Source organism: Lissotriton vulgaris, chromosome 9, assembly GCF_964263255.1.
Source record: "Lissotriton vulgaris chromosome 9, aLisVul1.2, whole genome shotgun sequence".
Lineage (NCBI taxonomy): Eukaryota > Metazoa > Chordata > Amphibia > Caudata > Salamandridae > Lissotriton > Lissotriton vulgaris.
In genome coordinates, this window is record NC_141697.1 from 729,895,524 (window position 1) to 729,911,440 (window position 15,917).

A 15,917-nucleotide genomic window follows, 5' to 3' on the forward strand; every position below is an offset into this window, starting at 1 on the left:
AATCAAGTTAGGTATATATACCAGTACTTAAAACAAACGCAGGTTCATCATTTTCCCGCGTTTGCAGCTGCCGTTTTTCGAATCATCTCGCCACCGGACATATCGAGCCCTGCTGACTATCATCAGGTAAGTTTCTAAAATAGAGTAAAACATCCGAGACAAATCTCTCCAAAAATTAAACCACTATTTAGATAGTATATTATTCTACCCTATTGTCTCTATATTTGTCTTCCAGACAGGGAGATCTTTTAACTTTCATCATCTAATCCAGCACCTCTATATTAACTCATTGAAGCTTCAGAAATAGAGGAATCCACCGCTATAGGTAAGATGACTGAATATTAAAATGGGAAACTTAGACTTTTAGAGCCAAGAAAATTAAATAATTAACTACCACATTGCCCCCTTTTTGTTAGGCAAGGAAGATATAATCAAAAACACAAAATCCTGCTGATTGATCACCAAGCCAAACAATGAAGATCAATTCGAGCTTTTAAGAACAGTACTTTAACAAATAGGTAAGAGTGAAACGAAGTTCAACTACAGAAGCCCAGACGCCTAATACCCAGTAATAATTGGCGCTCTATCTCCTTCTGAAAAGGAATATCGTTTTATCTTTCCTCTTCAGACATATCCTAGAAAAAGTCGCATCCCAGGAAATTGTGTGAAAATAGCAAAGTTGGAAACTACAGACCACGAAATCAAACCAAGGGCTCCGGTGGCGGATGCTTAATATCCTCTGTCATCCCTATTTAGGTAATATACAAGGAATGAAATATTTAAATCATTAAAGATAGCGGAACTAAGTCTAAAACAAATTATTAAATAGCACCCTTCTTCTCCGCTTTTTTCTCTGAAAATTTAGGTGAATCTTGACAGCTAATAACTATCAAAAAGAAGCAGACAACTATACTGCATTTGATTGCTTTTTGAAAAGGGATTTGTATTTAAGAGTAAGTACCCTCCATCAAGAGAATGGGTAGTACAAACACTGCAAAATACAATAAGCTTTATGTAACTAAAAGGAGTAAAGTTATTCTTTATTAAATAGCAAATGAAGGTAAGAAGAAATATATAAATATATTTCTTGGGTTGGATCAACATATCTGAGTATACATTTAAATCATGCGCATGAACCGAGATATTCTCAATTTTTCTAACTTACGTGATAGACATCCACACTATCTTCCCCAACTATCACATCTCTAATCATTCAGTCTCTCTATTGAGAAAAATAACCGTAAGGAAATGACAACATTTGAGGAAATATATATACTTATATGTTGAATAGAATGATGTATTTTTAAATTGTAGCATTGTCTTAAAAACGGCTGCTAAAAGACAAACTGATAAATGTCAGACTGTAATTTTTATGTATACATGATTATATGAGTTTGATGTACGTTTTTATATTTGTAGATATCACGTGGCTACTCCAGGAAGAAGGCGCTGGCCGCCGAAACGCGCGTAGAGTCAAATAATTTCGCCACTCGTCTTGTTTAATTTATGAATTTATTGTTCATTGTATTGTTTTAAAAAATTGTATTCACCTGCAAAACAATACTGCATGATTTTTAACCTTGTGTCATACTAAACGAAATGTTTTCTGTTTTAATTAAATGAATAAAATGTTATGTCTTTTTAGCCAGCTGTAGTTACCTGTTTATTATTCCTTATCAAGCATACATTTAAAACTGTTGATTGCCTAGGTTGTTACTTCACATATATATTGTTTTCCCTGACCTAGGAATCAGATGATTCAAATTCTCAGGGGGTCCTTGATAAATATACACAAAACAGTCAATGGTGCACGCATCATAGCACTTTTTTTTTATATTAAGCCAGGTTTCACAGAAGCTCGACTGCTATGCAATATGTAAATAAAAAAAATTGCCAAACCCAATAGATTTCATATAGTCGAAACCTATTGCCTTTTGCCGATGCAGGTTGTTCACGTTGGCAGTTATGATGGCCTGAGTGAACTTGTTCTCCCTGTTCAGCAGGAAGTCACCATACCGGAGGACGGGCTTTAAGTCGAATGAAAAAACTTGTGGGGGCTCCCAGAGGGGCATGGTCGATGTAATGAAGGGCGTGACTTAAAACCCCTAACTGAAAATCCATGCCCGGTATAGTGTGTCGCCCCACTGGTATTTTGCTGCTTCATCATTCCATCCATATACATGTAACATTACATCTACTACAAGCCAGGACTATTGTCTTTGTCAATGGTTGTTAGTTGCATAAGATAAATATGCATCAGCGATGGCTTTGAAGCTTGAGAGGGGTGCTGCTAAGGGTGAGAGTGCGCTGCGAGGGGTGAGAGCACTGTAGCTGGTGTGAGAGCGGCGCTGCGATGGTCTGATGGGCGCTGCGAGGGTGTGAGGGGCGCTGGAAGGGTGTGAGGAGCGCTTCGGGGAGTGAAAGGGCACTGTGAGGGGTGCTGCTGGGGATGAAAGTGGCGCTTCTAAAGGGTGAGAGGGGCTCTACTGGAGGTGAGAAAGAACTTCAGGTGGTGTGAAAGCTGCACTGCTATAGCGAGAGAGGCCTTGGTGGGGGTAACAGATGTGCTGAAGAGGGAGCGAAAGGGCACTGTAGTAGACAAGCAGTATTTAGGGGTGAGAAGGGTACTAAGGGGTTCGGAGACGGAGGATGCAGGGGGCAAGGGATGCGCTGCAAGGGTGGAGAGAGGACATTGCTGGAGTGAGAAGGGCACTGACGTGTGTCTGGGAGCTGTGCACGACAGGTGATCGCTGCAGACTTCATCGAGGGCATTGATGAGGGTGAGGCTGGGGGCACACCCAGAGTGAGAAGTGCCATGGCAGTGGCTAACAACAAAAGGAGTGTGATAAGTGTGTAAACGGGGGCACGTTGAGTGTGAGATTGGATGCCCCACGGAGGGAGGCCGGGCAGCGTGCAACTGTTTGAAGATGTAACTTGGGGAGTGATAAGAGGTGCGCATCTGGTAGTGAGCCGTCACAGTGAGATCTTGAAAGGAGTGAGTTTGTATGGGAGGAAGTCCCTATCTACCGGGTCTGTGTGTGCGCGCATGCGGCTGAGGTGTGAATAGGGCGCACACTGCAACAAGTCACTGTGGGGTGAGTGGATGTGTGCATCGGTGATAGTGAGTGTATGGAATCACAGTGTAAAGAAGGTTGCATCCGTGCAGGTGGTGGGGAAGCAAAGAGAGGGTGAACCAGTGTTGTAATGACTGTCTGCTGGCGGACTGTGTGCAGCGATGAGGGGCTGCTCGGTGAAGGTGTGTGCAGCGTGATTGTGAGTGAACAGTGAGTGCAGGTAGTGTCTGAGAACAACTGTCTGCCAGCAGTGCATGATACGTCACCGGGGGCCCTGAAAACGCGCTAGCGGTACATATAGCGCTGTGACACCCCCTCATGGAAAGTGCGTGTAAGGCGCGTGTCTTCAGAGAAATATGTGCACCGGGAACCATTGTGCAGACGTTGTATCAGAGGGAGTGTGTCAGTGAGATTGTGCATAGAGAGGCTTCTTGCAGAAAGTCACTGCAACAATGTGTGTGCAGGGGGAGTGCGTGTATTGGGGTCACCAGCTAGGAAGTTGATGTAAAGGAAGTTAGGAGGCCAATGAAGAGTTATAAGGCATTTATTATGCACTACAGAGAAAAGCTGGTGATCCCATCAGGAAGCAGAGAGCTAACTGACTGGGCAGAGCACAGTGGAAAATGACATCAGGAAAATGGAATGTTAAGCTTAAAGAGATAGGGCAAAACATAAGTGGAGAGAATACAACAGAAGTCACCACAGCCGATTAGGAAGTCACTGCAAGAAAAGTTTGTGCAGACGGGGTCACCAACTAAGTACCGTAGCCACAAACCACTGCAGGGGTGGTGTGTGCAGGGTGAGTGCGTGCATGGTGAATACCAGCTAGGAAGTCACCACAAGGAAAGTGTGTGCAGGGTAAATTCGTGCATGGGGGGTCACTGGCTACGTGTGTCAGCCCGGCCTGGAAGTGTGTCTAACTTGAATACTACAATTACATTGTAGCAGAACTAACGCGCAAGCCTCAGAGCTGCAAACAGATTTAGCAACATTATTTGTCGGATATGACCCGTGATATGCACATGGCGGTCGATTCCAGAAATTTCTGTCAGGTCGTGGGGATGGCCCAACATCTAAAAAAATTGAGATGGTGGGGCTCAACCTACAAAAGTTTGAAGACCTCTGCCCTATGGTAACGTCACATATTAATTAGTGATCTGAAACTTGGCAGCTACGTGTAGTATAGTTACTAATGCAGTCAGAACAAGTTTACAGAGAAATCAGCTTTTCAGAAAATTACATTTTACCATTTCTGTGTGAATTTGTCATCACTCTGTTCTTATGAAAACACTTGTAAATATGGCGACCAACTCGGTAAAGTTTCCTGTCTTTAAAAGAAACTAACTTTTTTTGTTCTCCAAAAAAGCATCACTGCAACAACTTTGCGAAATGAATGGCCAAAGTAAAACAAGAAATCATGTCTACTCGCTATTTTGTTAAATACATACAACGCATCCTTTTACTGTCATAAATGTTACACGACCAATTAAAGCATCGCCCTTCCAATATGTCTGTCGCAATTGAGCTTATATCTCTAGTTAAAAGGGAAAAAGGACTACGGATGTAAACTAAACACGGAAGTCTCAAACTGAGAAAACATTTTAGAGTGGTCTTTTTAATATTTACTAACGGTACTCGTACAAAAGTTCGGCGTTGAACATTGTTCTTTATATTTTGAAACACAATCATGAAAACGTGGATAGTTTGTACAAGAGTAGTACAGTCCAGTTTTCACAATGTGTTACTAAATTGCAAACCGTGCTTAACTATTTTAAATTGGATAGGCGTGCTAAATGAAATTCTTAAAAACAAGTCGGATTTTGTGAATCTCCTTGTACCAGGAACATAAATTGCGCATCTCCAAGATGGCCGCTTTGCTATAGTCTCTCGGGCGAATCTCATGAAACGCCTGCTTCCCGAAACCTCTATTACGAATGCAGTTTCTAGTTGCTAACTTCCGGTGCTCTGTAAAAACTCGAAAAGATGGAAGTCGAAGGTACTTACGAACCTGGCTTCGTGGGCATCCGCTTCTGTCAGGAGTGGTGAGTGTTACTGGTGTGCTCATGCCCTCCGATTTTAAATCTGAAACACAGTTTTAATATTGGTGGGTTTCTACAGCTGTACTCGCAAATTGTTTTATGTCAGGCGTGAAAATATATCCTTCGTTCCATTCCTGTCCCTACGGTTCGCCTTTTACGCATTTAAGAAGCTGACTTCAAATCTGTTCTGGCAGACTTTGTGGATAATAGACATGCTGCATTTATAATATATTTTGGACTTAGGGAAGCTGCTGTGGAGATCTTTGATTACGCAGCAATTTCCAGAGTATGGTAACCTAAAGAGAACCATGGTGGAGACTGCACTTGATTGAGACCTCTGCAAGCTTTCTTTCTTATGACGGGTGTGACTCCTGAAATAGCATAGCGGACTTAGCGGTGATAGCATAACGTGTAACCTGCAAATCACTTATGTGTATTCTATATTGGGTTTAGTGGGTTACATACTGCTTTTGTCACAGAGACACCATGATACCTGCAGCTCATACATTGTAACACTTGTTGTCATAACACAGCGTGTTATAAACCGCTATCTAACAACTGCCTGCAAATTTATAATACAACATAGCCGTTCAGCATTTCAAAACAGCGTCTCTGTAGTTGAACAATTGGACATCGCGTGTTTCAAGTATCAACCAACCTCCGTACCCCATGAGTATTTTTTTAAGACGAATAAAAAAAATGTAATCTTGAAAACATGAGTCTTTTGGTCGTTTGTAGTATGGACCTATCTGGTAGCATCCAACAACAAGCAATGGCTGAGCCAATGTATATCACCTTTGGGACATTATAAGTGTTTAGCCAGAGTAGCGTGCAGCATGTTGTAGAGAAGCGTGGCTGCTGTGCAGCATGTTTGAAAGTTATAATAAAAAATTGTCAGAAGTATTTTTGTTACTATATATATATATATATATATATATATATATATAGTAACAGAGAAGACATTCTGTTCAACTGAATAACCCTATTCATTTAAAAAAAAAAATGTAATCCTATTTTGGCAACTTCTTCCTGCCTGTTCTAATGCTTGTTTGTTATAACTTTTTTTATGTGGGGGGGGGGGGGATATAAACAATTCAAAATTTGCAAACATTTGTGACAAGAATTTTCAATTCTATTAAGGACTAGGAGGCGAGGATTATGCTATCTCATTTCTTTAATGAAATGCCCAGCAGCCATAGAAACAAATAAACTACAATACCCAGAAACACATGGGTAATCCTCGCCTCCTAGTCCTTAATAGAATTGAAAATTCTTGTCACGAATGTTTGCAAATTTTGAATTCTATTGCAGGATAGGAGGGTCCGATTATGCTTGTTTAAAGCTGATCCGCCACCACAGAAGCAACAGTAGCAATAGGTTTAAAATAAAACGTCTTGAAAACAGAGTCAGAGAACCAATCGGCGGCCTTCATAATGTCAAACAAAGTGACCCCCATAGAGTAAGCCTTAGAAGCCATGGCTCCACGAGCTGTGTGCCCCAAACACAGAAACATCAATCCCAGCCTCAGCCATGAGCCAACGAACCCATCTAGCCAGAGTAGCAGGGGTGACAGGGCGGAAAGGCTTTTGTAAAGCAATTAACAATTGACCCTGCATATCTGTACGAAAAGAAGCATTACTTACTTCATAATCCTTGAGGCATTGGACGACACACAGATTAGGACGAGCAGGGAAAGCGGGGTAAGAAATATCTGTAGTGTTTGTCTTAGTACGCCTGGTAAGGTGAAAGGTAACGCCATCCGGCATGAACCGGCGGCCGGCCAGATCTAAAGCACGGACATCAGACACTCGCTTGCAAGAGATCAGACACAGCAACATAGTCAATTTGGCCGACAGTTGCTTACGGGACAGCAAAGAATTCACAGGCCAGGCCTCCAGAAAACGGAGCACAACCGACACGTCCCATAATGAGACGTATTTAGGCCGCGGAGTGTTCGCAAGACGAATACCCTTGAGCAGCTTAGAAACCAGCGGGTGTTCACCTGCAGGCTTACCGTCCACTGGGAGGTGGCCCGCTGAGATGGCAGAACGAAAATTGCTCACTATGCGATACGCCAAACCAGAGGAAGCCAGGGAAGCCAAAAAATGTACTATGACAGAGACATCCGCTGAAGCGGGATCAACTTGCCGTTGAACACACCAGTCACACCAACGCTTCCAGGATCCCCTGTAACGTTTGTGGGTGCTGGAAGACCAGGCGTCAGTAATGAATCTGGAAGCGTCTGCAGAAAGGCCTGGGACCGACCAGCGTTCCCCGAAATCCGCCACGCTAGCAGGAGGAGAGAGCCTGAGAGAATCAGGGGATGCGGATTCCGAAGAGGATCTAACATGAGATTCCACTTCTGGGGAAGAAGGAGCGGCACTGCACAACTCATCTACAAGAGAACCGGGAACCACGGTTGAGCCCGCCACAGAGGAGCAATCAAAATGATCTCCGACTGGAACCGTTTCGTGTAAGCCAGAACCCTGGGTATCATCATGAAAGGGGGAAAGGCATAATACAGAGTCGACAGCCACTGCTGTAGAAAAGCATCCATGGCCAGGGCCTCCGGATCCGGTCTCCAACTGAAAAACAGAGGGAGTTGAGTATTGAGCCGAGAGGCAAACAGATCCATGTGACACGGACCCCAAGTCCGGAGAAGAGCGCGAAAGGCGCGGGGATGCAACCTTCAGTCGCTGAAGTCTTTCAGGTGTCTGGAGTGCCAATCCGCAAATCTGATTGTCGCTGCCGGGAAGATATTCCGCATTAACTGTGATCCTGTGTTGCAGACAAAAATGCCAAAAGTCCTTGGCAATATCCGCCAGAAGCTTCGAGCGAGTACCGCCAAGCTTGTTGATGTAATGGACTGCTGACACGTTGTCCATGCGGAGAAGGATGCAGCATTGGGACTGAAGGGGTGAGAAACACTTGATCGCAAAGGACCCCGCCCGGAGTTCCAGACAATTGATGTGCAGAGAAAGCTCCTGAGGAGACCAATGACCCCCCCCCCCCCCCTGTCGAGACTGAACCGCACCGGGCTCCCCAGCCCCACTGACTGGCATCTGACTCGATCACTAACTCCGGAGAGGCACCGAAGAGGGCTCGATCATTCCAGGCCTCCATGTGATCCAACCACCACTGCATCTCCCATTTCGCTTCCTCTGAAAGAGGAATTTGGTCCGAGTAACGAAGACCTTTCCGGAGATGACAGATCTTCAGGCGTTGCAATGCCCTGTCATGCAGAGGCGCCGGGAAGATCGCCTGAATGGAGGAGGCCAACAGACCGACAACACGTGCTAACGACCTCAACGACACAGTCGGTTTGGAAATAACAGTAGTCAGCTCTCTCTCTTGATATAATGTACTTTCTGAGCGGGTAAGAGAAGTTGACGGGTAAGAGAATTGACCTGGAAACCCAAAAAGTCCAACACCTGAGTCGGGACCAAAACAGACTTCTGGACGTTCACAAGGAATCCCAGAGACTGCAAGAGATCTATGGCTCAGTTCAGATGGGTCATCACTCGAAACGGAGAGTCCGCCAGAATGAGGATATAGTCTAGATAAATTATTAGACGTACACCCCTCGTACGGAGAGACTCCACCACCGGCCTCAGAAGCTTCGTAAAGCACCAGGGTGCCGACGATAGGCGGAACGGGAGAACCCTGTACTCGTACCATTTCCCCAGCCATTGAAACTGAAGGAGGCGCCGATGAGGGGGAAAGATCGGGACCGACAAGTAAGCGTCTTTGAGGTCCAGACGAACCATCCAATCCTTCTCCCGCAGAAGATCCCTCAACAGATGGATGCCCTCTGCCCTCTATCCTGAAATGCCTGTAAACCACTCCCCCGTTGAAATCCTTTAGGTTGAGAACCAAGCGGGATCCCCCGCCTTTCTTTTCCACCAGGAAAACCGTGCTGGCGAACCCTTGAGGATGACACACGGTCGGAACTATGGCTTCTTTCAACAGAAGAGCTTTCAAGTTCAGCGGAAATGAATTTCTGGTCCTGCGTTGAAAAGGAAAGAGGAGAGGGAGGGAGGGACTGATGCTGGCGATGATAGAATTGTATTCGGAAACCCTTACAGTCTCCAGAACCCAAGCATCGTTGGAGATTAATCGCCAATTGTCTAGGAAATACTGTGTCCTGCCCCCAAGAATCACACTGCATGCAGGAATTAGGCTCACCTGATGTGTTGGAATCCTGGTATCCACCATAGGATCCTCCAGAACGGCCTTTCTGGTACTGGCCCGTCCTGTCTTTGAAGGGTAGAACTTAGATCTGTTTGAATAACTGGAATCCTGCTGATTGCCTCTGTGGGACTGGGTTCCCCTTTGGGTGGTCTGACCATGGCCGGACGGACGTCCCCTACTACGTCCGGCCATGCCGAAAACCGAACGAAAGGCCCGGCGTAAAGAGGCTTGAGCCTTGTCCAAGCCACTAAAGGTGTTGACAAATTTTGTGAGTTCTTTTAAGAACGGTTGGCCAAAGAGCAAACCTGGAGCCTCCGGACCTGCCTCTGAAGTGCAAAGCTCAGCAAGCTTGGGATCAAGTTTCAACAGTATCGAATGACGACGTTTGCTAGAAATGGCACAATTTGCATTGCCGAGTTGGCAAATGGCCCTCTGAGCCCATTCGTTTAAGTCGTCAGGATCCACCATGGTGGAGGACTCTTTCGCCACAAAGCCAAGGTCAAGGATCTTAGTTAGGAGACCTATAAGGTCTAACACCTTATCCTGGCAAGAGCGCCAAGAACGGTCCAGTCCTTTCTTAGGGTCTTTCGCAAATTTGCGAAGGTAGGTAAGCATTGTGGGATCCACTTCAGGAGTATCTGCAAGGTGATCCGCTAGGTCTGGACGTGGACACTCAGAACGGAGAGGAGCTCTCACATCTTTATCAAAAGGCTGGCGTATGTGAGCCTGCACGTATTCCGCCACTGCAGGGGATGGAATCCAGGCAGAAGAGTTAGGGTGGACAATGTCCGAAGGCTCAAAAGACAGGACAGGAGGGTGCGTGGGCGCATCCACAAAATGTTCCTTACAGACCTTCTTTTTGGGAGGTGGACCTGCATGGTCAGAGGAGAAGGAAGAATCCTGATCATCTGTATCCGCAGGAGAAGCAGCCGTAGATGCCTCAACTCTGGGCACTGGTTTGGCAGTTTGTAGTGCCTTAGCTAACTTCTTAAAGTCCGAAGAATGAGGGTTGTTAGGGGAGGTAGCAGACTTGCGCGAAGCAGGAACCCATCCCTGCTATTGCGCAAACTGGGTCAAATGCCGCTTTAAAGGCGTAATGGCTCTCACCAAGGCTTTATTGACCGAATGCTGGACCCCTTGGTCAAGCACCTCTACCAAATCGTACTCCAAGGAATCAGAGACGTCGTCCTCCTCATAATAGTCATCCCCATAAGAAGCACTCATTGTCCCACTGAGTGAGAAAGTAATTACAGCCCACTGGATGACAAGAATCCTGTATGCCAAAGGCAAAATGCAGGGGGAGTGCAAAAACCCCAACGGCAAGCCAATAAGCAGGAAAAATACTGCCAATTTCGAATTTTTTACGTGGAGGGAGGGCTTGCTGTGCACCAAAAAATACACTATTCAAAACAGATGCACAAAGTTCCCTAAGGGGGTAGTATTGGTATAGAGGAGTGGTCTTCCTTCCTCTCTCCAGGTGTGGTTGTATGTGGAAGTCAGGGGCAAGTGTCCCTTGTCAGAATTAGGGAAACCTCACACAACAGGCTGGTTTTACGGCTGCTGTCATATCACCAACCGATTGTTTCGTGTCATCATCGGCTTCCTGCTCCTGCGTCAAGCCGGCGCTGCAATGCCTGACGGGTAGCACAGGGTGCTACACTTTTGTGGAGATCTTTTATTCCTGTCCGATGATTGAGTGAGTGTGAGGGGCCCAAGTGATAAAGTAGTGGGCGTGGAGTGTGGTGAATTTAAAAAAGGTTAGTGTAGTCTACTCTGGGCATTTTATTCCTGTAGCTAACTACCTTGTTAAAAATGGGAGGGGTATGGGGATTCAACCAGGCTATGTGTGGGAGACCCGTTCAACCCTCATTAGTGATCAGGTCAACATGTTTCATGCCATCACGGCAATTCGTCAGGACCTAAAGTGCTCATAAACTTGAATAAGAGCCCAAGGTGGGCTGGGGATTTTAACTAATACAACCTGAGGGGTCAGGAACTGGAACAGGAGGAGTTCCTGTGTCGTAGTCCGCCCTATGGGAAGATGAGAGAAAAACATATAGTAATGACTGTTCTCCAAGGGGTTATCATACAATCCTAGATTCAAATTAAGAACCGCTGTTTTAGCGTTCACCCGGAATGTGAATAACTAGAAAAGTGGAGAGAGGTGGAACTTTGTTTAAAAATTTAGTGAGTTTTGATCGGGTATAGTATACCATGTGGGATTGCCAACACACATAATCCCAAAATACCCTCTAGGCAGAGCCTATGCCAATTTTACAACCCAAAGCGTCTAGGCAACAATGGGCGTCTGAGGGGTTAACACACCGGCCGTGGGCGTCGACGCTGACAAGAGGCGTCTCTCAGGAGGCTCCGTGAGTCGGAAGAGCCAAGGAACCAGGAAATAACTACCGCGCATGCGCGGGGTTCCAGGAAGCCAGACGTGTGTTTGAAAAGAGCTTGCGAGGCTCTCAAAACCCCGGTCTCCCGCTCCACAAACAAACACGCAGGCGCCGAGCGCCAGAGTCACCAGGACGGCGAACAGGCGCTTCCAGACAAAAACGCCGAGAAATGGGCAAAACCGAAGCGCCGGTAGAACGGGCAATTACACAACAAGCGCGTGCAGCATAAACAACAAAGCGCTAAGTAGCACAAAGAACAAGCATGCGATAGCGATTAACAGTATGGCAATACCAGCAAAAGCGATAAGGTAAGTCAAAATGCTCTTAACTGGCTGCGGAGCAGCAAAGAAAGAGGAAGAGTGAATCTCTCTATGACCTTTTATACCACATACTCTATGGTTGTTACCCATGTGTTTCTTGGTATTGTAGTTTATTTGTTTCTATGGCTGCTGGGCATTTCATTAAATAAATGAGATAGCATAATCGGAGCCTCCTGTCCTGCAATAGAATTGGAGGGTGGGGATTGGTAAATAGTACCTGAATTACAACATGAGCAGCTAGGGGAGAAACAACAGATGCCCGATTCCGAGGGCAGGCTGAGGTGGACCTAAGTGATTCTGAGGTAGTGGTGTGCTGGTGATGCTGAGTGATACTGAGGTGGTGCTGTGCTAGTGCAGAGGTGATGCTCAGTAATACTGAGGCAGTGCTGAGTGATGCTGTGGTGCTGCTGAGCTGGTGCTGTGGTGGTACTGAGTTGCTGAGGTGGGGCTGCGCTGATGCAGTGTGTGGTGCTGTGCTTTATGTAGAGGTGATGCTGAGGTGGTTCTGTACTGGTGGTGGTGCCCTTATGTGGAGGTGGTGCTGTGCTGATGCTGAGGTGGTTGTGCTGCGCTGATGCTGAGGTGGTGGTGCTGCGCTGATGCTGAGGTGGTGGTGCTGCGCTGATGCTGAGGTGGTGGTGCTGCGCTGAGTTGATGCTGCAGTTGTGCGGATTGGCAATGAGGTGGTACTGAGGTGGTAGTGTGCTTGTGCGGAGATGGTGCTGAGTGATACTGAGTTGCTGCTGAGGGGCTGCTGAGTGATGTTTTGGTGGTGCTGTGCTTGTGCTCAGCTGGTGTTGAGTGGGGATGTGCTGGTGCAGAGGTGATGCACTGGTGCTGGGCTAATGCTGAAGTGGTGCTTCCCTGATGCTATGGTGGGGCTGCGCTGGTGTGGGCACACTTATGAGGAGGTGGTGCTGTTCTGATATTGAGATGGTGCTGTGCTGTGCTGTGGGAGGGACTGGGCCAACACAGAGGGATGGAGGGTAGTAGTATGATTGAAATACTAAAACTGTAGCAGTGGGAAATCGGTTTTAGATTACATGTACTTTACAGTAAAATATATGAAATTCCACGATCTAAAATAAAATATGACACAATCCCACACTTTGATTTTCAATGCACATCTAACCCAGCAATTCATGTGCTTTTTCCTTCCTTGTGACTTTAATGATTAGATGTGTGACCAAACAATCTCATTCTTTTAAGATTTTTCACAGAAATAATCCTTCCTCACCTCCCGCCCTCCACTGCCCTCTCTCGTGTCTTAAAATTACAGACCGCTAAACAAATGTTACTCAGCCTTCATAATTACTTATCAAAAACTCTGATGTATAGCATCCTGGGTTAAATTGACTAATACAAAGTTAGCAAGGAGTATGTTATTACATGGGTAAAGTACAGAGAGTGCTTATATTTATATCATCAGAAGCATGTGTACAAAATTTCGATTCAGCCAAAAGGCAAACTGTTCGTGGCGACATTCAGAGTCTATAAAAATATCCCTGCTCTAAAACTATGGGAAGGAAATGGCTAGAATTCTTTAAAAATGCAGCAGTTTCTCAAGACAAAAAAGAAAAGAACAGAAATAGCTATTCCTGTAATCGTCTTTAAGTAGCAGAGAACAGCATAGAGGAGAAATCAGCAGCTAATGACAGTGAGTAAAGTTGAGAGATACACGAGTTGCATCTAGTGGTGTGACTCTGGGGGGGAACATTTCCACCCACACTAATGTCCATGTGTGTACTTGATTACACTCTGAGCAATATGACAGTGCTCACAACTTACGGAGTCTGAGGGGCTTCATCATTTAGATACCTGTTTACTCTATGGCTGGGGCTCCATGCGAGCGGCAGGGTACCTGGGGCCGGATGTAGGTCGGTCGGTAACGGCCAAAAATCGGTATTTTCGGCCGTTACCGACCGAGATTCACAAAATGGTATGTAGGGCCACATATTTTACAGATTCGGTAAATTTACCGATCGGTAAATTTACTGAATCTGTAAAATACCGAATCAGTATTTTTACCGATTCGGTAACAATGAGATGTAGGTGGGACTCTTCTGAGTCCCACAAGCCTTACAGAATCGGTATTTTACCATGAAATCCAACTTCATGGTAAAATACCGATTCCGGTGTGCATGCACATGTGTGCATGCACACCTGTGCCATATGACAGGCAGACCTGCCCTTAGGGCAGGTATGCCTGCCACATGGCCCCCAAATCTTTTTTGGGGGTGCTAGGGGGTGTCAAAGTGACACCCCCTGCACCCTTGTCAAAATCGGTATTTACCGATTCGGTAAATACCGACCGGTAATGCCCCATTCATTCCTATGGGCTTCAAAGCCCATAGGAATGAATGGGGCATTACCGGTCGGTATTTACCGAATCGGTAAATGCAGATATTTACCGATTCGGTAAAAGGAACATCTGGATGTTCCTACATATCCACCCCTTAGATTTACCGATTTTTAATTACCGAATCGGTAGAATTCGGTAATTAAAAATCGGTAAATCTATTTTACCTACATCTGGGCCCTGGAGGCGCTGTACTCTTTGCCTACCTACGTTGGGAAGTTGCGGCCTAGAAGGGGAGTCAACACTGGGTGAACCCCCAACCCCTAAGCTCACAGCATCTAACGATGGACTGATGTCGGAGCAGGGACGAGTAGCGGGAGCAATAAAAACAAGCACAATACAGGACTCTCCATCTCGAATCGGGAAAGGAAACTCCAGGGAATATAGTTAACACACACGCTAAGTGAGCTTTTGCGAGAACACACGCTTGTTTTACAAATGATTCACATTTTGCTGCAGTTTAATTCAAAAGATTCTCTGACAGGGCTTGAAACTAAAAGTTTCATTTCCTTCTGTTAATGAGAACATTTCCAACGACAATGTACTATTCGGTTCCAGAAATATTTGTATACAATGTAAGAAACCGACACTAAAACTCGGACCACACCGCTTATTTGCAGGGCCAAAATTAATAGGCAGGTCACATAATGTTTGTGCACAAGTGTCGGGGACATCCCTTTTAGAGAGGGGGAGGTGGGGGCTGTTCAGTGACGTGTGTTAATGAACACCCCAAGAAACAACCCCTAAAAGGAACGTGTAATTTTGATTGTCTCGGGCCTGAGCTTCAGTACGACACGAAATTGGAAAGTTCATAAAAAGGAGGTGGAGTGGCTGACAGCGCTTGAAACACGCGTTGGGGCAGCAACACGAAGAATGCCACGGGTGTGATCCCTGTAGAGTGTGGCAGGGATTGCCAGATGGCATGTCCGTAAATCTCCACTCCAGGGTTACTGTACACGCCCCCCAAAATAAACAATACTATGGCCATCGAGTGAAAAGCGGGGCGGGATACTAAAACAACAATAATAAAAATGGGACAGGCGCATCAGGCACAAGGGTGGGGCATGCAGTGTTATGGAATGAGTTGGGAGGGACAACTGCAGCTGAATAACACGACAGCTGAGGCAAAAGAATCAAATAGTCCTCCAAAACAAACATAGATGGACAGAGGTGAAAGCCTACAAGTAATAGGGCCAATAGCCATGTGCATCAACAACATACCAAGAGGTGGGACAAATGTAAACTATGCACCTTGGAAAACCAAGGAGTTCCAAATGGCACATAAAAGAACCAATGACAGACGGTGGGTGTGCTTGAACTGCATAGAGCACATTCAGCATGACTCGTAAGAGAGCGCATGCGCTGCCTATGCTCGACCTAAAAAGGAGAGAAAATACGTGTTCCCAGTCTGAAGTTAAATTGGTATTCGCAATGAAAATGTAATTCGCCTGAACGTTGAACCACCCCCTTTTCTGAATCGTTTTTGGCCACTATAGGTGTGGCAGGGTATACTCAGACATGAGTCCCTTTCTCAC

General features: G+C 45.8%; 1 protein-coding gene across 2 annotated transcripts in view; it reads left to right on the forward strand.

The window, feature by feature from the left end:
* The first annotated feature begins 4,993 nt into the window (after positions 1–4,993).
* The window catches only part of POLR2I (RNA polymerase II subunit I), a 158,536-nt gene continuing 147,612 nt past the window's right edge, over positions 4,994–15,917 (forward strand). The window contains exon 1 of one of the 2 annotated variants that reach the window (XM_086938471.1): positions 4,994–5,116. In XM_086938471.1, the coding sequence (XP_086794597.1) occupies positions 5,009–5,116 (108 nt within the window). In that variant the 5' untranslated portion in view covers positions 4,994–5,008. The remainder of the gene's footprint in view (positions 5,117–15,917) is intronic. The other variant, XM_086938470.1, reaches the window with a different exon arrangement.